The following is a 22,371-nucleotide window of genomic DNA, read 5'->3' on the forward strand; positions in this document are numbered from 1 at the left end:
CTGATAGGTGCTTATGAAAGGGCTATCACTATTCATGGAGGTCAGAGACTCATTGTCGAAGTTTGGACAAGGGTTCTCTAGCTCACTTTCAAATGCATCTGTGGGATCCAGAGGTTTAGTAAAGAAACTTTCTGAAGTTAAAGGGATGCTAAATCAAGAAAAATCTGATTTTGAGGTCAGTTTTGTCTCGATTAGAAGTTCCTGACACGTTCCATGTGCTAAACACAGTGTAATAAATCTTGATTAGCATCAGTAATATTCAGCTTTTCTGCAAGAATTTTTGACATTATGAAGACATCAAGATATTTGCAAGAATTAATATGTTAGATATCGTCATCACTTTCTTTTGGTTTTTGGAAAACTGAAAACCAAAATCAAAGTGAACCAATTGTTTAACCGGTTGACTGGTTTGGTTCTTCAGTTTTCAGTTTTTTTGAATTTATAATATATTATTAATAAGTATATAATTATATAATATATAATTATATAATATATAATATATAATATATAATTATATATTATATAATTATATAATATATAATTAGATAATATATAAAGACTATATATATACACACACTGGTTGGTTCGGGTAACTGGATTTTTCAGTTTGGTTGTATCGGTTTGGTTTGGTTAGGTTTTTTGGTTTTTAATGAGCACCCCTAGGAGTGGGGAGGCATATATTTGCAAGGATTGATGGGGGAATATTGATATTCCCTGATTTGGTAAGTTTCATTTTACTACCATTATATAATAGATCTATTGGGTCTTCTCTTTTCTGTTACACTTTTTTATTTCTTATCAAGCTTTATTATTTGAGGCCTTTTATTTATTACCTTAAGTGGTTACTGGTTCATCACATTGTGAAGGAGTGTTAAGCTTATATTCGTGAATTTGATTTAGCCAATGTGGTGTGTAGGGATGGAACCAGGTGGACGGGTCCATTGTTCCCCAAGCTTTTCAGCTTCTCTTAATGTCCACAGGCTAGAGTAGACTCCCTCCCCCCAAAAGAATGTATATAGATGCATAAAATTTATATTTTTCTGTATATAATAAATAACAAAATTTTTAAATGATCACCTTACAAACTGTATATTTATGTGTATATATGTATGTACTGTTATGTAGTTGTATAGTATGTTTAGGTTCATTTTATACTCTAGTATGGAATGACTTGATCATGGAGCTACCTACACATAATTGTATTTGAGTCCCCTAACTCACTATGTTGCATATTTAATGGATCATGGATGACCACCTGATGTGTCTCACATTGAGGAGAGCTTATTGCCAAAAAGTCATCCATGATCAACAATTTGATTTATGATCTTTTCCACCTAAATAAAATAAGATGTTTTCTCAATTTATATGTATTCTAGTTTATTCGGCCCCTGCTGATGGATTGCTTTGTAATCAGCTACTTTAATAATGGCTAACATGATATCCCTCTTCCCTGCTTTTTGTTGATATCAGGCATTCATTCAGAAGGTTGTTAGTAAGAATGGGAATTTGGGGCAGGGGCAGTCAGTTCACAAGCTTCTAAGCTTAAATAGTTTATACTGGGAACTCCTCCTTCAATTATATGTTTGGGATCGACGTTTGCATGAGCTTATGTTATATGATTCTAGAATTGTTAGCAATGCTCAAGGCGATGAAATAGTGCATGATGAACAATTGTTGCTGCAGAAGGAAGACACTTCTGGTGGAAGAATCAAGGGAAAAACTAACATATTGAGTTCTTGTGAAGAAATTTGTGATGATTCTGCTATTGCTCATATAGCTTTAGTTAACAATGAAGTAACTTTATCTTCCACTGCTAACTGTGATTCTGGAAACTCTGGTATCAACCTAGAGAATGGTCTAGAAGTCAAGTTGGAGGAAACATCTACAGCAGATGAAATTGCAGTTACAAAAGTCAAAGATTCAGAACCTTTGCATGAGAATGCATTTTTAGAATCTGGTGAACCAACCAATTTGGTCAATAGCTTTTTTAATGCTGAAGCAGATAGTGGGCCAACTGTGCGAGCTGTAAACCCTGATTGGTCATCCAGTGCCGAGTGTACATCTACTAAGGGCATAATGCTACATAATTCAGTTGTAGGAAAAGGTTCTTCTGATGAATCCTCTTATTCATCTGTTCCTCTTCTTTTGGGTGGTGATGATTTTCAAGGCAAGTGTTCATCCATTTCTGAGCATTTACAGGTTGATGTAACTAATCCAATTACAACAGATCTTCTGAGGCATAGTGATTCTAATACTGATATAAATATTTGTGGTTCACCTAGTGAAATATATTTGGACTCTGCTACATTCACAAATTCCCTATCATGCAATTCTTTTGACTCAAAAGACTGGGTATGGAGACCTTTTTCTGAAATACACAAGGCTTACATGAAGGAGATTCAAAGAGGCAACTCAAAGAAATTTGAATTCATAAATAACTACACTCCAGAATGCCTAACCTCAGTCAGTCAACTGATTATGCATGAAGGGCCTAGATTGCATGTTCCTATTGGTCCTGATGACAAGGTTGTGTCAATCTACAAGGGTGAACTTTCAAGTATAATTGCTTGTGCTCTTGCCTTGTTGCATGATCAACATGGTTCAAACAAAGAGTTAGTTGAGGATGGAAAAAGAGAGAGAGGAGGGACAGGTAAAACAAGTGAGAGTTTGAATGGCCTGTTTTCGTATAATTACTTTAGTTCACCATTTTTTTCCTCAACTGGATCATTGGATTTGGATGGAATGCATTCAGCACAAAGTGTCTCATCAGAAGACTTTCATGCTCTGAGTTCTGATGTATTGAATTTGATGGATCCTCTGCTGTCTTCAGAGGTTCTTCATCCGGAAATCTCCCTGGGTCTTGGAAAATTAGCTGGGAAGGGTAAATATTCAGTAGTTTGCTTATATGCAAAAGAATTTCATGCTCTTAGAAGGCGATGCTGTCAATCTGAGCTTGATTATATTGCTTCCCTTAGTCGTTGTCAGAACTGGGATGCTAAAGGTGGAAAGAGTAAATCTTTGTTTGCTAAAACCCTGGATGACAGGTTTATTATAAAAGAAATCAAGAAGACAGAATTTGATTCATTTTTGCAGTTTGCCCCAGATTACTTCAAGCATATTAATGAATCATTCAGCTCAGGAAGCCAGACATGTCTTGCAAAAATTTTAGGAATCTATCAGGTCCGTCTATGTTATGTCTTTTCCTGAATAAATCTCTGGTCAGCTTTATCTTCCTTGTCATTAACCTTTGAATTTACCGCAGGTTATTATAAGACAGTCTAAGAGTGGAAGAGAAATGAAACATGACCTGATGGTTATGGAAAATCTTACATTTGGCCGAAACATTACCCGCCTGTATGATCTTAAAGGTGCTATGCACTCTCGATACACCTCAGCAGCTGATGCCTCAAAGAAAGTTCTGTTGGATCAGAATTTTGTTGAGGACATGCATGTTTCTCCTTTGTTTGTCAGTTCAAAAACAAAGCATTTATTGCAACGTGCTGTTTGGAATGACACATCATTTCTTACTGTGAGTTCAATCAGTTACTTCCTTCAGAATAGTACTTTGTTTAAATTGATATTATAGGCTGGAAAGTTCACCCTTTTCTTTCTTGATATTTGCAGTCAATTAATGTCATGGACTACTCTTTACTTGTTGGGGTGGATACTCAGCGGCATGAACTTGTATGTGGCATTATTGACTACTTGAGACAATACACCTGGGACAAACAACTTGAGACATGGGTGAAGTCTTCCCTTGTTGTCCCTAAAAATGTCTCTCCAACAGTTATCTCCCCAAAAGAGTACAAAAAAAGATTCAGGAAATTCATGTCCATGCACTTTCTAAGTACCCCAGTTTGTTGTAACCCAAAAAAAGCTTTGAGCAATTGCAAATTCTGTTGCAGAAGTGATGACTCTCCTGAGTTAAAAAGTACAGCGCAGAATGAGAACAATAATTCTCATCCCTAGGTCTCATTTTGTGTGGTTTTAGCTCATCCTGTTATAGTGTTAAGGTCTACCAGTTTTGATGTATTGTATATAGATATTTCACAGTTTGTAAGGCCCCAATTCCATTTTTTTCCCTTTGCGATTTTTTAAGCAAATCTTTGGGGTTAATTCCTTCTAATGGTGACATATATTATGAATAAAAAAAGTACCTTAATCTGATTGTTTGTTTTTTTTTTTTTCTAAATCATCATTGAGTTGTTAAATGGATATTGTAAATACATAAAGTTCGTTAATGATAAAAATGTTAAAGTTCTGTCTCCTTGGAAGTATGTTTTTGTTATACTGTTTAATCAAGTATTTTTTGCTGTTCTTGATCTTAAATTCTTAGCAACCTCATTTTTATGTATATTAAATAGGCGATCATTTGTGCAGATCAGATCAACCCATAGTAGGTCAGATGGGCTTTTTTATTAATGGAAAATAGGTGCTCAAGGGCAACTTCCTGTATGAAGAGCAAAAATCTCAACAATCAGAGGTCAATTCAGTGATATTGACTTTGCAACTCATACAATACAAGAAAATCCCTCATTGATGCATGTGTGCTACTGCACATAGATGGATATTTGTAACTATCCATAGCTAGAACAGGTATTCTGTATTGATATTAATTCTAATTCGATATTATTATAGACTGAGCTTGAAATATCATGACTGCCATTGGCAGTTGCTTAGTTCAGGTTTGTCAGCTGAAATCCTGTAGTGGATCAATTCCTTAGTCCAGACTTCTCAATTATAATTAATATGGCCTTGAAATTACAAAGCAACTGCCCTTCACGGATACAATTCTAACATGGATCTGAATCTCTTCCATAAAAAATAATAAAAAAAGAAGGATTATTAAGAAAAAAATGTAAAAAAAAAACAGATATTTTCTCTTGCATTTCCAACAATTAGGGATACCTACCCTGTATATTTCAGTGCTTTGAGGTTTGGAAAGGAACAAATACCTCGTAGAAGGTAGAACTAGAAAATTTTGTTCAATTTGGAATTGCTAGACCAATTACAGCCTAGACAACTTTCCAATCTTGACAAGTTACTTGAATGGCCTAGATCAAATCGGATGAATCCTATAAACCAGTTGGACGTCCTAGATTACTACTTGCTTTTCCTAGCTCACCACAATATTGGTAATGCAGACTAATGGAGAACAAAGTTGTCTGGTTGCCCTTTAATGGGTACCTCCCACGTATGCATTTCTCAATTCTTCAATACTCTCTGCTGCCTTTTGGTTTGTTTTCAGACCCAATGAGAAGCAAACCCATGTTCCAAAGCAAAAAGCATTTGCCGAAAGTCACAGGACTGAATCCACACCTTTGCATATACGTCCACAGAAGCTTTTTAATTTAAGCTTAGAATTAAATCCTAGAATAGCTTTGCTTGTTCCTCTCTCTTAATTAAAGAATCCCAGCTACAATCTCATATACTATGCTCTCAACTCTCCACCCCACAAGCCCTCAACAACCAGAAGCCTTGACCTCACACTGCTACCTCCCTGTAGACTTCGTCTCGGTCAGGTTGATGAATCCAGCAATGGAGGACCCATCCAACAAATCCCTCATTGGAGAGAACAGCGAGGGAGAAGACTATGACTACATAGAAGAAGATGATATTGCTGATGAATCCCATTTCTTTTTCATTCTCAATACAATACTAAGCGGCACAGCTCGCCTCAACGTCCTCTTACCCACTGCAACCATTCTTGCATTCACCATCTTTGCTCCGATCCTAACAAACGATGGGAAATGCGACACCCTGAACCGTTGGCTCATGGCCATCTTCCTGGCAATATCGTCGGCCTCTTGCGTCTTCTTCACCTTCACCGACAGCTTTCGGACTGCGACGGGAAGGCTGTACTATGGGATTGCAACGTTTAGGGGGATATGGACGTTTAATGGGGGTAGAAAGAGGCCATGTCATCCAAGGGATTACAGGCTGAGGTGGGCTGATCTCTTCCATTCATCTCTTTCTGTTGTTGCATTCCTTACGTTTGCATCGTCCAACAACGATGTGTTGGATTGTTATTATCTGGCAATGCCGAGGAAGGTGACTAACATTGTTCCTCTTGTGGTTGGGTTTGTGATTAGCGTTCTGTTTGTAGTGTTTCCTTCCGGGAGAAGGGGAATTGGGTACCCTTTCTTGCTTCGGAAGGATGGTTTGTATTATAGGAGTTAGGCTGTCAAAAGAGATTTGGTTTTGCTTTTTTGCGTATTGCAGAGAGAAAAAAAAAATTGTTTTTTACGTTGAAAGTTGCTACCTTTCTGTAAGAGCACGGAAAGTAAAAAGAAAATTTAATCATTTATCATTGTTTATACTTTATAGTAAGGTTGCAACTTGCAACAAATATCTGTTTGTCCAAAATTTGATCGGACTAATCCGAACTCTTTTTAATTGCTTCAAATAAAATCAATATACCGATTGAATGTTGTATCTTACTTAAAAATCGTAAATTAAAACATCTTAGAAATTAACTTAAAATTTTTTGTTTCTCAAAGGCAAATTGGGAGGGCCCAACATGAGGTCCTGAGCCCAGACTCAGCCTACAATTTTATATGGGTTGGGATTGAAGTTTTGGTCCTTTTGGCCGGGCCTGAGCCCAAAAGTTTGGGCTTTTTTATTTTGTCGCCTCAGCCCTGGTTTGAACCTTAGGTAGCTTGAATAGACAATAGCCTGATTTAATATACACTAGGAATAACCCCTGTATTAAGTATGGGTCCATGATCTGAACTATTTCAATTATTTTCTAAATCATCTATACTAGAAGTTTAGGTTAGGTTTTTTATTTCATTTTTATAGATTTTTATTTGATTTAATAGATTTGTCATATTTTATCTAGAAGAATGGCCCACATCATTTATTATTTCATTTGAGATTCACAACTTATGCTTCTATGAAAAAATTGATTGGGTTTCTTATTTAATTTAGAAAATTAAATCAGGTTTAATTTTTAATTAACAATTTATGCTTTTTCTTCTTTTAAACCTATGTAGTAGTCATGCAAAATCCTAAGTATAGGGCAACTATTATTTTGTTTGTGATTCAGTACTTGTATGGTAAGTTTGATTTGAGTATTTTAGGAAGCTGGAGATATTTTAGGAAGAAGCATTAGGTAATTGTGTATTTATCGGTTGTAAGTTATTTTCTAAAAAATAAGAATTTAAAAAATTTTCTGCAAAAGGTAATAATTTTAAATAATTATTTTCCAAATTACATTAATATAGCTTTTATTTTCCAATAGAAATTAATTAATAAATTTTTCTGAAAAATGTGATAGTATTTCAATAATAAACTAATAAATAGTATTCTAAATATGTAATAATTTTTAATATAAATTTATTAATTTTTTTTGAAAATGTAATAATATAGCTTTTATTTTCTAATAAAAATTAAGCAATAAATATTTTTTTCTGAAATTTAATTAACACACTATTGTTTATGAATTAATTAATAATAATAATAAATTATTAAACTAATAGGCTAAGAAGGAATTAATAACAATTATAAATATTATAATTATTATAATAGTTATTATAATTATAATTACAATTACTATAATTGATTCATAATATATAATTATTGTAATAACTATTATAGTTATTATAATTATTATAATATATTTATAATAATTAAGTTAATTAAAATTATAATTATATTAACAATTATTATAATTATTCATAATATATAACTATTAATTAATAATATATTTATAATAATTTTTAGTAGTTTTTAATTATTGATTATTATTATTGTTAATTATTATTTTGCATTTATGATTATTATAATAACAATTATAAATATTATTGTTAATAATAAATTATTTCTTAGTCAAACTGTCGTCTTCTTAGGCGATGGTTCGAGCAAATCTCAAACAAGGGACTGTTATACCTACATCTAATAACCTCATGGCCACCGGGGACCACCCCATAAGTGATCACCGACAGTTGATGATCACTAGTGCTTGTTGGTTGATAGTAAAAAAACCGATCAATTTTATTCTCAGAGGAGCCTATCTTCTCAAGCGACGATTTGGACAGGGCCCGAGTATTGCCACTTCCTTTGACCCTCTCGGCCATTGTCATCCACCCATAAGTGATCGCCGATGGTCGACAATCTCATATATATTTTGAAAAAGCAATTGGTCTGCCAGTCTTTTCAAAGGAGGCTATCTTCTTAGGTGATGACCTAGGCTAAAACTTGACAGGGCTCGACCATTCACACTTCCTTTGACCCTCCCGGCCACCTGCAGTCACCCATAAGTCATTGATGGTGGTTAGTGATTGCAACATATCACTTGTATCTTTCTATGTGTTCGACGATGCTAAAGCTAAAGTCGAATGGGCATTTCCACATACTTTGTCTTCCATTGATATAATTGTGAATGTAGCAAGAGAGAAGAATTGTTTAACATAATGTGAGATTAACAATTGTCTTATGTTGAACTGATTGAGCTAAAGAATTCTACCTCTAGTGTGTGTGTGTGATGTGAGTTTAACAATTTTGACCGAACTGAAACGGAAAATAAGTTTAAGATAACGTAAAATTAAATGTAAATGTAAAACAACCTAAATGAAGTGACTGAAATTTCACACATCCAATGAAATTGCAAACTGTAGACCTCAAAGGCTATAGAGAATCGGTCTAGAGATTGTATTAACTGTAAAAAATATTTAAATATTTCAAAATAGAAGAAGATTTATCCAAGGGAGAATGGTATGTTTAGTTAATACCTAAAAGGTTGTAGTCTGAAAAATTGTAGTTTGAGGCAGATTCAATGTCCAATGAAATTGTAGACTGTAGACCGCAAAGGCTATAGAGAACCGGTTCAAAGATTGTATTAACTATATAAAATTTTAAACATTTCAGATTAAAAGAAGATTGGTCCATGGGAGGATACTAGGTTTATTTAATACCTGAAAGGTTGTAGACTAAAAAATTGTAGTTTGATGTTGATTCACTAAGATTGATTGTGATCTAGATTCATTGAGATGAAGATTGAGAGATGAAAAATTGCATTTGAGAGGGAAAATGATAGTTCGGTTAGATGAAGAATGATAGACTGAGGGTTAATGATTGACTGACATTTAAATGTAGGCAGAAGTGGTTGTGGTTAACCACTTCTGCATTTTTTAGGAATGGATCAAGAATGAGAGCTTCCCACTTCTCACATATTTTTAAAGAACTATTATTGAATGTGTGACACTTGTTTTAGAGTGCTACATGCATGAGTTTAATACTTCAAAAATTTTAATGGGGTTAAAAGCAATTTATGTATATGAGGAGTGAGTTTTCTCTTTGAAAATTTGAATAGCTCACTTCGGAGATGCTTTTTCTAGAAAATTTAGGTTGCCATGTGTCTAAAGGGTGGGGGGCTGTTGCGTAATCACATTCCTTTAATATATTATATTATATTAGATTAGATGTTTGTCTATGACCACACACACACACTTCTCTTATTTAAATACAGGGCATAGTTACCTTGCCCTTGTCAACGCTCAAGTGGCATTTTGGTCACTTTGTACAAGAATGCAGGTTCTAAGCAGTCTTTTCAAGGGTTTGCAAAATTCTCCTAGATCAAGTGGACTTTTCTATCCCAACCGTTGGCATTTAATCCATATTTTCTTTTGATAACATCATTCCAAAGAGAGTTTGATTCTAAAGGGAACCTCTGTACCCATTTACCAAGTAGAGCTTGGTTTCTTTCCTTAAGATGATCAAGACCCAAACCCTTTCCCTCCCTTGGTTTGCAAACTTGCTTCCAACTTATGAGATGACAACTTTTTTCTCCACTACCATCCCATAGAAAATTTCATTGGATCTTCTCAATTTGACCTGCTACCTTCAAGGGAATAATGAACACAGGAAGGAAGTAAAGCAGAGAAATTTTCCAAGACAACTAGGAAGATAATAGATATTATTGATAAATATTCAAAGTTCAAGGGGGGGGGGGGGCAACAACCTTACTCCAAAGTATGTATACGCATAGGTGAAAGTTCAATTTAATAAAGGAAAAAATGCTAATATCTAATATTTGGGATGCCTACCTTACTAGAAGTGTTCCTTGTACAATTAGTTTAGTAGCATTATCAGCTGAATCAAATGTAAATTTACCTCAAATACTAGGCTAAATTTGCTAGTGTATCTGCCATTATGTTATTTTCCCCTCAAGTATGTTGGATTTGCACTCCTTGATTAGCTACTCAGTGACAAAGCTCATCCTAATTTGTCCTAAATCTAATTATTTTCAAACATTAAAAATGAGCTTGCTAAAACCTACAAATCACATTGTAAAATCACGCTAATGAGCTTCTTATCATTGCAAAGTCTCGTATCATCCAAGACAACATAAAACTCTACTAACACATTGGTAGTAATCCCATAGAGAGAAGTATCAAACTCTACTTCCAATCTAATCCAATTATGATGAATCTCCTATTTGGAACAATAGAGAATCTAAATCAATCTCCTTGTCATAAACACAAACACATGCATATACATACTGTACATACATCATATTTGTCTTTTCACCCTCCACCCACAAGAGAAATTACAACCTAAAAGTCTTAGCTACATGCCTAAAACATGACCTTTTATGTGGGCACTTAATTAAGGGGCATGCTACTTATCACAATTTTGATTAGTAACGGGTTTAGATAAAGAATAGAGTAATGGACCATTTGTAAGTTTTAACGATTGAAGATCCTAATTTAGTGAGCCAATGCCATAAATTGAATGAATTAATGTAGAGTTTAATCTTGGTTGTTAGATTCACTAACGACCTCTCAAATCTCGAGTTGTAAATCAGAAATCAAACCAAATTATGAAATTGGCACTATGCCTAGCAAGTTTCCTTACTTGTAGGGAAAAGCTATGAACTAAGATTTATATTGGTAAGAAGGATGAAGTGGAGGCTGGGGCAGTCAAAGGTTCCTCTAGTTGCAAAACAAAGGAGGAAGTGGAGGTAAAAGAGAAGCTAAATGGTCACCTGGAAAGGGAAGATGATGAGGTGAATAATTATATCATTGAAGAGGTATAGGTGGACATTAGGACAAGTGGATCGCAGGAGGAGAGACATCAAAAGGGATGGAAAAGAAGACTTCGTGGAAGGTCAAAGGTTAAGAGGAAAAAGGGGTAAAGAGGAGGAGAGGAAACAAGCGATAGTAGGTAATGTGCAGGCAAGCAAAAGGAGTGGGATCCATTACTTTAAATAGAAAAGGTTCAAATTTAAAATTGAGGTAACTAGTCCAAGAGGTTAAAGGGTCTTTTTGGAATTAATTTTCCTTCATTGAAAATTGGTTTTAGCTCAATTGTGCCCACTCAAACAAGGTCTAAAGGAAAAAAATGCAATGATGGTCGAGTTTGGGTAGTGACAAAGTATGGGAATGGTAGGAAGATTACTAACCAAGTAAAAGTGTAGGTGAAGGCAAGTCCATCGGTTCTAGTCCAAAAGGAAAAGGAGCAACAATCCAAGAACTATGGGACGGAAAAGGATTACATATTAGCCTAGTGTCTATTTGTCTCAGAATTTAGTCGAGGGTCCATTTCAGTTGATTAGTAGTTGTAAAAGGAAGGGCAGAGGAAAGTTCAGGGAATCTTCAGAAGATGAAGGAAAAAGATTCGATGCTCAATCATTTCTTGGATTGCTAGTAGGGGCAAACCAACTAGGGACCAACAACAGTGAGGAGATACTAGCTATGATAGGAAACATGAAGAATGTTGAAGTTGAATTGAGAATTTTAGAAATCCTCACCTACTTGAATATTAAGGAAAGTTCAAAATGTACTAAAGGCTTGGCGATGGGAGTAAGTACAATGATAGATCAAGGAAGCCATAGTCAAGAAAATGATGCATAGGCTTAAAGACCACTAGAGGCCAGAATAGTGGATACAAGGACAACAATGATGGTAGGTGAAGAGATAGTACAAGAAGAAAATATGAACGATAGAGGAAACCTGAATCAAGAAATATGATGCATAGGCTTTAAGAGCTTCGGAGGCTAGAATAGTGGATACAGGGACAACAACAATTATAGGCGAAGAGATGGTAGAAGAAGAAGATAGCAACTCAATGATTGATTCTAAAAATGATGAGGTAAGTCCCCTGAGCTCCATTTCAGTAGTTTAGTCATGCAAGAGAGGAAAGGAAAAGAAACTAAGGAAAGAAGTAGAAGAGGTGAAGGGGAGAAGGGGAAAGAGAAAGTGGCAAGACGAGGAGGGGGGGACTTGCATGAAAGAGTGTATAATAAGAAAAAAAGGATACTTGGTTCATCATAGGAAAAAGTAGGGGAGAAGGGAGGAGGTGTGGAAGAAACCAAAGAGGTAGGGGAAGTGGAGAAGGGTGAAAGAAAGGTTTCATAAGGAACTAGGAAGGAGGTTCAGGAAGATTTGGAATTAATTCAAAATGGGGAAGTAGCGATTAATATATTGGTAGAAAAGGAGGTCAGGGTAGGTATAAGTCTCTTGATCTTTTCTTCTGGGGAGGGGAAGTTTTTGCAAGGTTAGCCTTTGAACAGTTTGAAAAGAGGAAGAGAGGAGAAAAAAAACGAGGAAAAGAAGTGTAATGATATAGTGGACCAAACCCAACCTTTCTTCTTGTGGTCCCATTCATTGAGTTACTTTGTTACTTATTTTTGTTATTTCTTATATTGTTATAGGCAATAGGGTATTTCAGTCATTTTACTTCATGTTATGTTAACACAAATAAATAATATTGTTTAGGGCAGCACAACATAACATTTTGCCCCCTTTCTCTTCTTCCTTTCTTCTCTTTTTCTTTTCTCTTCTCTTCTTTTCTAGATTATTTTGAATCCTAAGTCAATTTGCTAACAACAAGAAATTCAAGTTGGTATTAGAGTAGGTTTAGGTTTGCTCTTGAATCGCATGTAGGCCTTTTTTAGTCCAATGCATGAAATTTTCTTAAAGATAGAGTTTTAGTTCTTTTCATGACCTAATTCTTGGAGATCGGTGGAGTTTGAAGCTTGCCCAAGGTGATTCTTTACTTGGAGATTTTCCAACAATCAGGAAGAATCATAGATATTGAGTTCGATTGAGATTTAGGGTTTAAATCTCATTTTGAAGGTGGTGCTCAGAAATTTCTGGGTAGTTTTTCAACTTTCCTGATGACTTATAGTAGGAGGTAAGGTTCTTGGAACCTCAGTAAGGAGCAACTGCTTTTTTAAACTTTCTCCAATATTGTTTTTAGATTTTTTTTTTCTTTAAAAATATTTAATCTATTGATCTATTAACCCTATTCTTAGTTTTAGGGAAATCCTTTTGTAGAGATAATGGGTCAAATGGGCCTTAGTTTCTTTGTTTTTCTTTAAGTTATGTTTATGACTTGTGTTAGTAGATAATGGGCCTTAGTTATGAGGTTTTCTCTTTTCTTTTATTGTTTTTTATTGCTATCTTTAATGATGGATGCCCTACTAAGGGCATTCATGTAATTGTCCTTATTATTTTTACAAGAAAAGAATAAAAGAGATCATTGGAGGATGAAGAGAGGTTTTGAACTACTCTTTCTCTCCTTCTTCCTTTTTTTTCCATCTTCTTCCTCCATCACTTATCTCTCTTCAATCTCCGTGTTTTCTCTTGTTTCTTTTTCTTTTAATTCAAATTATTGTAGGTGTGATGTATACAACTCCTTTTGTTTAAAAGGGGAGTTGATTGAGTTTTGTTCTTCTCTTTATCAAGTCAAGCATGGAGGTTTTTGGAAATGAACAAAAATTAGCTAAAGAATGTGTTAGAGGGCTGATATGATGACTAATAACAATTACTTTTAGATTACCACAATTAGATTTGATGGTTCAATTTACTTGGAATGGGCTCAATCAGCCATGATGGCCATTGGAGGAAGAGCAAAGTTAGGTTATGTGATTGGTGACGGTAAGAAATTGGCCAAAGAAGACACCTCTTATGCAAAATGGTTCAAGAGATTTACCTTGTGATGACATGGTTATGCAACTCAATGTAGCCCCATATTAGTAGAAATTACCTTTGGGCAAAGACACCCAAAGATATTTAGGATCTTATGAAAGAAACTTATTCACAACCACTTGATGTGGCTAAGGCATACGAGCTAAAAACTAAAGTGAACAATAAAGTAGGGGGAGAAACATGTATTGATTTATTTCGCTACTTTGAAATCCTTATGGCATGAGATAGATCACCTTAAAACAACTAAGTGGGAAAATAGTAAGGATGCAATAACAACTTATAACATTAAATTTTGTATTATCATTGAAAATTTTATTTTTTTATGTATAATACTTATTTTTATTCAATATAATGAATACACCATATTAGAGATGTACCCAAAATTTTATTTTTTATAAAAATAACATTAGATATGTGCCCAAATTTTTATCTTTTTTTATTTGTGATTCTTTGTATTTTCTATTTTTTTTTTTAAATTATTATTTGACTATGACATCATTTCATTTATAGGTTGATTTTAAATTTGACATTCCATTTTCATCATTAATATAAAGGGAAAATTGCAGATTAGTACCCTATACTTTGGGCCTAGTCTCACTATGGTCCCCAAACTTCAAAACATTCCAATCTAGTACTTAAAGTGCCAAAATGTGCCAATTTAGTCCAAAATCATTAATCGTCGTTAACTAGCATGTGAAAGGATACAAATGCCTTCGAGTGTCATTTAATTTTACTTATAAACCAAAAACACAAAAACTGTCAATTGAGTCACTTAGGAGTGGGGTCTTTGTTAAAATCTCAAAGAAAATACTCATTGATGCCAAAAACTTTGTTCTAATTAAAAAACTAAAAAAAAAATCAGACAACAGAATTTTAAAAAAAAAAGAAAGAAATAAGACCATTTCTACTAAAAACCTAAGCTTCATATATTATTTTGTGAAAGCAAGAGTAATGACTCTACACTAGCTTATTGTATTTCTTTCATGAAATAAAAAAAGAGTAATGACTCTACTCTACAAGAAGGGGGGGGGTGACGCATGTCAATTATAGTTTTAAGAATGCTAACAAAAATCCTAAAAGAAAGGGAGGGGGGGTCTTGAGAGAGGGATTTACGCCCATGAGTTTGCATTGTGTGACCACAATCTTTTGAAGCAGACCAATTTTCTCATGCTCTTTTTAGGAATCTAAAAACCTCTAAAATATTTTGTAGTATTCCCAATATCCCATTGTGCAAAAGTGCTCATCGAATCCTCCTCTGGATTCTCCATCTTCACTAGAAATATGAAATTTCTACAATACAATATCATAGATTGAGTAGTAAGATTCTGCACATTAGGGCACCAATAGTAGAATGTTATGTAATATTTTCTTCGAAACATTTCTTAGAGAGAGAAATTCCTATTGGTTCTATTTATAGATATCGTAATAGTGAAACACTTATTTTTCTTTTCTTTCTTTTTTTCGAGTAAATGTACCAAGCAAACAATTGCTACAATGTACTTATTAGAAGCGATTGAAATGACAACTTTGCATACCCTCTTATTCTTTTGCCAAAAGCAATAAAGCCTAGATAAGACCACAAAAGCAATGGTGGCGATTGAAATGCTAGCTATAACTCTAGTGGAAAGAGAAGATATCGAGGAGGATTTGGGTAGGGAAATAGGCAAATTTGTGGTGTTTATATTCCTAGAAACTATAATGTCACTGAAGCTCCAAGCTAAAACCCTTTGCGCTTCTACCCAAGTGATCTACGGGAGGATCGAAAAGATGAAATAAAAGTCAAGAATGAAGAGATGGTGGTGCTGGTGTTAGTGGCTCTCATAGGGAGTTAGGCAAAATAAAAGGCTTTACCAATGGAAAACTCGTTGGAGTCATTTAGTAGTCACTCAAGATTGAACAGACACTTAAAAGGAGAAGAAAAAAATAAGAAAAGAAGAGGGAGAAAAGAGAGAAAGAGAGATTTTGATAAAAGAGAGTTGGGTTGATGTCTTTAAACAGCCGCCCCTCTTAAATTTATATACATAGTATCATACTTGTAAAAGGACTGAATTGCTTACATGGCAAGATAAGATAAGATAAGATAAAGCTGAAAAAAGACTAATCCTAATCTTATAAAAGACTAGTTCTAATCTTATCATAAAGAACTAATCCTAATCATAACTTATTGTTGACATACGAACAATGGGGACCACCTTAGTGGGGTCCACATTAGTGTTTTCTACACTCCCCCTCAAGTTGGGAATAGATGTTTGTCATTCCCAACTTGCATAAATCTGCTTCTAACTTCTTCCTTGAAACCGCCTTGGTGAGAAGGTCTATCAGCTGTATGGAAAACATACTTCTTGAGATGTAACCATTTCTCTGATAAAATGTCGATCCACTTCAAGGGTTTCTCATAAACAATGCCTAACTCCTCAAATAATGATCTTAACCATAGGATCTCAGCTACACCATTTGCCAGGGACCTATATTCAGCTTCAATACTAGAACGAGAAACAACGTTTTGTTTCTTACTCCTCCAAGAGACATGGTTACCTCCTATAAAAGCGCAATATCCAGAGGTAGATCTTCGATTATCAACACACCCAACCTAATCAACATCTGTGAAAATTTTTATCTTCATGTGGTCATTATTCTTGAATAAAATGCCTTTGCCTGGGCACCTCTTCAAATATGCTAGTATCCTCTCAACTGCAAGGAGGTGAGTAGTCTTAGGAGAGTGCATATACTGACTAACCACAATGACAGCATAACTGATGTCGGGTCGAGTGAGACAAAGATAGAGAAGTTTTCCAACTAACCGTTGGAACATAGCTTTATCTTCAAGGGGTTCTCCACCCTCTACACTGATATTGTGATTTTGTTCAATGGGTGTGTCAGCAGGCTTAACACCCAACTTTCTTGTTTCTTCCAAAAAGTCAAGAACATACTTTCTTTGAGAAATAAAAATCCCATGCTTGGACCTGGCTACCTCAATGCCCAAGAAGTATTGTAGTTTTCCCAAATCTTTTACCTCAAACTCTTGATGAAGAGCTTAAGGGACTCAATCTTAATATTATCATTTCCTATTACTACAATATCATCCACATATACAACAAGCAAGGTTAAGGAAGAATCCACTCTCTTAATAAACAAGGTGTGGTCTAACTGGGCCTGTACATATCCGAACCTTTCAAGGGTTTGTCTAAATCTATCAAACCAAGTTCTGGGGGACTGTTTTAGCCCATACAAGGCTTTATTCAACTGACAAACCTTCTTTCCTGTCTCTGTACCATAAAATCCAAGAGGCAACTGCATGTAAACCTTTTCTTGCAAGTCTTCGTTGAGGAAGGCATTTTAACATCCATCTGATACAACGGCCAAGAGTAATTGGTTGCAAGAGATAATAAGACTCTGATAGTGGCCATCTTTGCTACTGGTGCAAAAGTTTCTGATGGAGGGTGATTTGGCCCGACCTCATAGAACGGGTACACGTGGGCATGACCTTGCTCAAGCGATGACTCAGCATGACAACACAACAAGCATAACTGCAACTCGGAGGGAAGGGCCCACCGAGTTCAGCCTGGCAACTCGACGGCATAAGCTACTCGCCGAGAGCCGCCTGACCTGCACCTCCTCCCCGAGGCTAAGGTGTTTCGAGCTACCTCCGAGCTCGGGGCCCCTTGACCTTTCCTAATGCCCGAGCTCCTCTCAGTGGATTTTGGGCCACTCCCAAATAGGAACACCCTGATCCGCCTCTAGATACCCTGAGGTAAAGACACCTCGGGTCGGACAGCTCGGTGTAGCTTACCACGGGCAGCTCACCACTTGCGGGATAGCTCGGCACAGGGTAACTCGCGAAAGAGCAGTTTGACATATCGCAGGAAGATCTCCTACCCGACCACCATACCCGACAAATCTGGGGACAGAAACCATGTCCCTCGTCAAACAATGTCGTGCCTGCCACCTTTAGAGGGTGCCTTACACCTGACAGGCACGTACCCTGCAATGACGGCCCTGCGCGTGCCACCTCAGCTCTGCTTGTAACGGCTGTGGCGGGATGACAGTGGCGGTTATACCTGCCCTGTCAGAGGCTAGTGGGCCTAATGCAACCGAATTCTGTTATAAGAAACCCAATCTCAAGGAACAGGGGTAACTTTCAGATACTCGCGCTATCTGCACTCTTAGCCTTCATCTTCTCTTTGCATCTTTCACAGAATTCTAACTTAAGTGTCGAAGTGTTCCCGTCGGGTAAGCCCCCGGGGATTCTTCATCTTCTCCATCTCAGGTACCTTTCAGGAGCCACTCAAGTGCCAGCTAGGAGTGACCGGATTGCGTACCATCAATTGGTGCCGTTTGTAGGAAAAATACAAAAAGGTAAGTTCTCATTCTACAAAAGCTAGGCTCTCATCCTACAAAAAATCGAGTCCTCTTCTCCTAGAAAGCTAAGTCCTCACTTTTTAGAAACCGAAGCTCTCGCTTTATAGTTTCCATTTTTTATGAACTCAAAGACTATGTAGGGAGCTAACAGACTAAGTAGTTCTAAGGCGCCCACCCGGCAGCCTGTGCGTCGCCTGGCAGCATGGTAGCCTGGCACACGCGCTGATCTGGCGGTCTGGCCCATGCGCGAATTGACGAACTGATAAAAGACTTCCTCACCCCCAGAAGACCAAAAATGCTGAGCAAACATGACCTCAGCGCTATAAGACCCTATCGCCTCTTCGGCACGGGTGAACTCTAGGAGAGCGGACTATAAGTCGCCCCCCCAGCCTAAGGGCTAAAACGCCGAGCTAATGAAAGACCCCGGCACCACATAAGACCTAGCCACCTCATCGGCATAGGCTAAGTACGAACCTTGTGATGCATAGCCTGCCCTGGCATGCAACAGGTTGAACCCGTTAAGGACAACCGATGTCAAATCAAACCGGGCGCAGATAGGTCGGGTAACGACAGTTGAGAAACCCTCACTTCGGGTGTTTAGATTAATAGCTTAACGGTTCAGGATAAAATAATCACTTCAGCAAGTAAAGAGAGTAAATTGCACAACATGTAGCAAAGTGTAATTTCATTACAAGAAAGTTTGTTACAAAAAGAAAAAAGAATAAGCTCACAAATACAAGGACTGAGCTACTTGGGAGGCTCGTTGCCTTCGCCAGGGACCTCCTCAGGGGCAGTAACTGAACCAGTGGCCTCTGCTTCATCATCGGCGCCTTCGTCCTCAGAGTCCGGATCATCCGCTGACTGACGCACTATGTCATTAGTGATCCGTGAAGTAGTGATGGCGCTTGTATCAAGACCGGAGTAGAGATGTCTAATCAACCACCGGTTGAGCTTGAAGCCCTTGCGGTAGGCCTCGGTCATCACACCATCAAATCTTGAAGACTGGACGTAGTTGATAACTGCTTGAACCTTAGTCTCCTTGAGGGCATCCTCAAAGATCTCGGTCTTCTCTTTGAGGTGGGCTCGGAGGTACTCCACTTCATGCTCCAACTTCCCTTTTGCTTCCTTGAGACCCTGCACCTCGAGCTTCAGGGTGTCCCGGTCTACCTTGAGACTATTAGCCTCAAGCCTCAAGGCTTCTTGACCGACCTTTAACCCGTTCACTTCGGCCCTCAGTCTGTCCTTGTCTCGAGCCAGCTCGCTCTTCTCCGCCAATAGCACCTCAATAAAGCTCTTCTGAGCTGAGGCATTGTTCTGTAGGCAGTGGATCTGATCGCAAGCTGCCCTCAGTTCGATATGGGCTGCGCGGGATGACTTCTCAGCTTCCAAAGCCTGTTTCAGATGCTGATCAAATTGAAAGGTCAAGGCACGCACGACTGAGTTCACCTATGAGAAGGAGACCAGTAAAAAAAAAAGAGAGAGAGAAGAGAAAGAAAGAGAATCTTTCACAAGGAACTCACCACCATGGTATGAGAAGCAGCCCGGGCACCGAGCTGACCAGGAGTGAGATCAACCCATTCTATGACCTCCTCCTTGCTCTTCTGGAGGCTACACCGGGGGTTCAGGACACTTTCGCCCCTTGACTCTCCGAGCTAGACATCGTCATCTCTGCCGCATGGGCGGACTCCTCGGAAGCCTCGGCGGCGGCACCAACAGGGCAGGCCTCGACTGTAGCCTCTACAGGGCGTGCCTCAGGGGCGACTTCTGTAGCACCCCTGGCAGCAGTCTCGGTAGGCTCAGTGGTGGGCTCTGCCGCTGTCTTAGGCCCCTGAGGTGCCATGTCCCCCTCCAGATCGATGACGGGCTGAACGCCAGGGAACTCGGGCTCCGGAACCGGGGCCTGTGAAGGCTGAGCCTCAGCGGAGGCCTGCAGAGACTCAATGCATGCCTTCTTGGCTACGCGCTTCTTTCTTTTCATCTGGCGGAAGAGCCTCTGACCGTCTATCTTGTCCGCCTCCATAGGACCTGCAGTGAAGCTCGGCGTTAATAACCCCGAAGTAAGCATGCAGACAAAAAAGTCAAAGTAAAGAAAAACCTACCCGGGCTCAAGCCGGCCTGGATGAGCTTCTCCTCCGCTGTGAAGTCCTTCTAATTCAACCTGAGTTGAGCCCACGACTGAAGTGACTTCTTGGTCTTCCCATCGAGGATAACACCGGGGTCCTGAATAGTCACCCTTTAGTCGGTTGGGAAGGGCCACCCTGTGCTGCTCCGAACTACGAAGTAGTCCCGCTTCTAGGCCGGGACTTTACTCAGGAGCTTATGCATTAATTTAAAACCCGGGCAGGGAGACAGATAATATGCCCGCCTGTGCCCAGGGAGAGTGCCCGAAGCGCTCTTCTTTATTGCCAAGATAGAAATAAGGATATCTAGGTCAATGGGGAGGGAGCGGTCGAAGCAAAGAGAAATGGTCCCAACCACATTCCGTATGGAATTCGGGTGAAGCTGGTCCAAGGTAATGTTAAAGTGCACCAACACCTCAACAATCAGGGGGTGAAGAGGAAGTCGGAGTCCGGCGACCAGTGGCTCCCTGAAGACCACGATCTCATCAGGACCGTGCTCCCATGGAAAGCTGCCGGTGGGGAGATTGTAAGAGTACTCCCCAAGAAGGTTGAACCTCTATATGAGGTCCTAGAGTCTCTCTGGAGTCATGGTGGAAGGGCCGAACTGATCTGGCACCCGATCTCAGTGGGAGGAGGATGCCAGATGACCTGAAGCCACCCGTACATCGGACGGCTGGGCGGTAGAAGAGACACCCTGAGCTGAGGTACCCACCTCAGTCTCATCGATGAGGCTATCTACACTAGACGACATCACAACGCGGAAAGGAAAGAATATTCGGAAAAGGAAAGGAAGCTCGGGGACTCACCATAGGAAACACAAATTGAACTAAGGGGAATAACTGAGCCAAAAGACCCAAGCTGGGAACCTCAAACGCGAGCTCAACACTGACGCTGAAGACTTTGTGGCGAAGAAATGACCAAGGGTCCCCCACTATTTATAGCCGTTGCACCCGGACATTAACGGTCATGATGGAGATGATCCAACGGCTCTCAAAGAAACCGGCTACGGGTTCCTCGAGGTGAAATTAGTTTAGCGCATTTTTTGGCGTCCATGAAGTCCAAATCACGAGAAATCCGTGCGGAAACCGAACGCGACCTAGGTTCCTTTTGACTGAGCCAGGAACTAGACCAGTCCAGCTAGGCGAGTCGTGTAACGAAGTGGCATGAGTACCGAAGCCAAATCCACCCGGCGCGACATGAACTCCCCGCGTTGGGTCAACACCGCCAGCACAGGGAGTGGGGGGCAATTGATGGTGGGCGATTTGGCCCGACCTCATAATACGGGTACACATGGGCGTGTCTTGCTCAAGTGATGACTCAGCATGACAGCACAGCAAGCACAACTGCAACTCAGAGAGAAGGGCCCACCGAGTTCATCCTAGCAACTTGGCGGGATAAGCTACTCGCCGAGAGCTGCCTGACCTGAACCTCCTCCCCGAGACTAAGGCGTTTCGAGCTACCTCCGAGCTCGGGGCCCCCTGACCTTTCCTAATGCTCGAGCTCCTCCCAGTGGATTTTGGGCCACTCCCAAACAGGAACACCCCGATCCGCCTCTAGATACCCCGAGGTAAAGACACCTCGGGCTGGACAGCTCGGTGTAGCTTACCACGGGCAGCTCGCCACTTGCGGGATAGCTCAACACATGGTAACTTGCAAAAGAGCAGTTCGGCATATTGCAGGAAGATCTCCTGCCCGACCACCGTACCCGACAAATCCTGGGACAGCAACCATGTCCCTCGTCAGACAGTGTCGTGCTTGCCACCTTTAGAGGGTGCCTTACACCTGACAGGCACATACCCTGCAATGACGGCCCCGCGCGTGCCACCTCAGCCTTGCCTGTAATGGCTGCGATAGGATGACAGTGGCGGTTATACCTGCCCTGTCAGAGGCTAGTGGGCTTGATGCAACTGAATTCTGTTATAAGAAACCCAATCTCAAGGAGCAGGGGTAACTTCCAG

At 38.9% G+C, this 22,371-nt stretch overlaps 2 protein-coding genes across 2 annotated transcripts in view; both read left to right on the forward strand.

The window, feature by feature from the left end:
* The window catches only part of FAB1D (FORMS APLOID AND BINUCLEATE CELLS 1A), a 12,216-nt gene extending 7,949 nt beyond the window's left edge, over positions 1–4,267 (forward strand). Inside the window, exons 10-13 of the mRNA XM_010257945.3 lie at positions 8–175; positions 1,471–3,180; positions 3,263–3,529; positions 3,625–4,267. Of these exons, the coding sequence (XP_010256247.1) occupies positions 8–175; positions 1,471–3,180; positions 3,263–3,529; positions 3,625–3,969 (2,490 nt within the window). The 3' untranslated portion in view covers positions 3,970–4,267. The remainder of the gene's footprint in view (positions 1–7; positions 176–1,470; positions 3,181–3,262; positions 3,530–3,624) is intronic.
* A 1,022-nt stretch (positions 4,268–5,289) lies between these two features.
* On the forward strand, positions 5,290–6,320 carry LOC104596693 (protein DMP3-like). The gene has a single exon (XM_010257946.3). It carries the CDS (start codon positions 5,434–5,436, stop codon positions 6,178–6,180), a length of 747 nt encoding a protein of 248 aa, XP_010256248.3. The 5' UTR covers positions 5,290–5,433; the 3' UTR covers positions 6,181–6,320.
* The last annotated feature ends 16,051 nt before the right edge of the window (positions 6,321–22,371 follow it).

The sequence above is a fragment of the Nelumbo nucifera genome, chromosome 5, assembly GCF_055504915.1.
Source record: "Nelumbo nucifera cultivar China Antique chromosome 5, China Antique-T2T, whole genome shotgun sequence".
Lineage (NCBI taxonomy): Eukaryota > Viridiplantae > Streptophyta > Magnoliopsida > Proteales > Nelumbonaceae > Nelumbo > Nelumbo nucifera.

What these genes read in the sequence shown, in the direction of transcription:
- LOC104596693 (XM_010257946.3), top strand. Translation starts at nt 5,434, where the DNA reads ATGCTCTCAACTCTCCACCCCACAAGCCCTCAACAACCAGAAGCCTTG.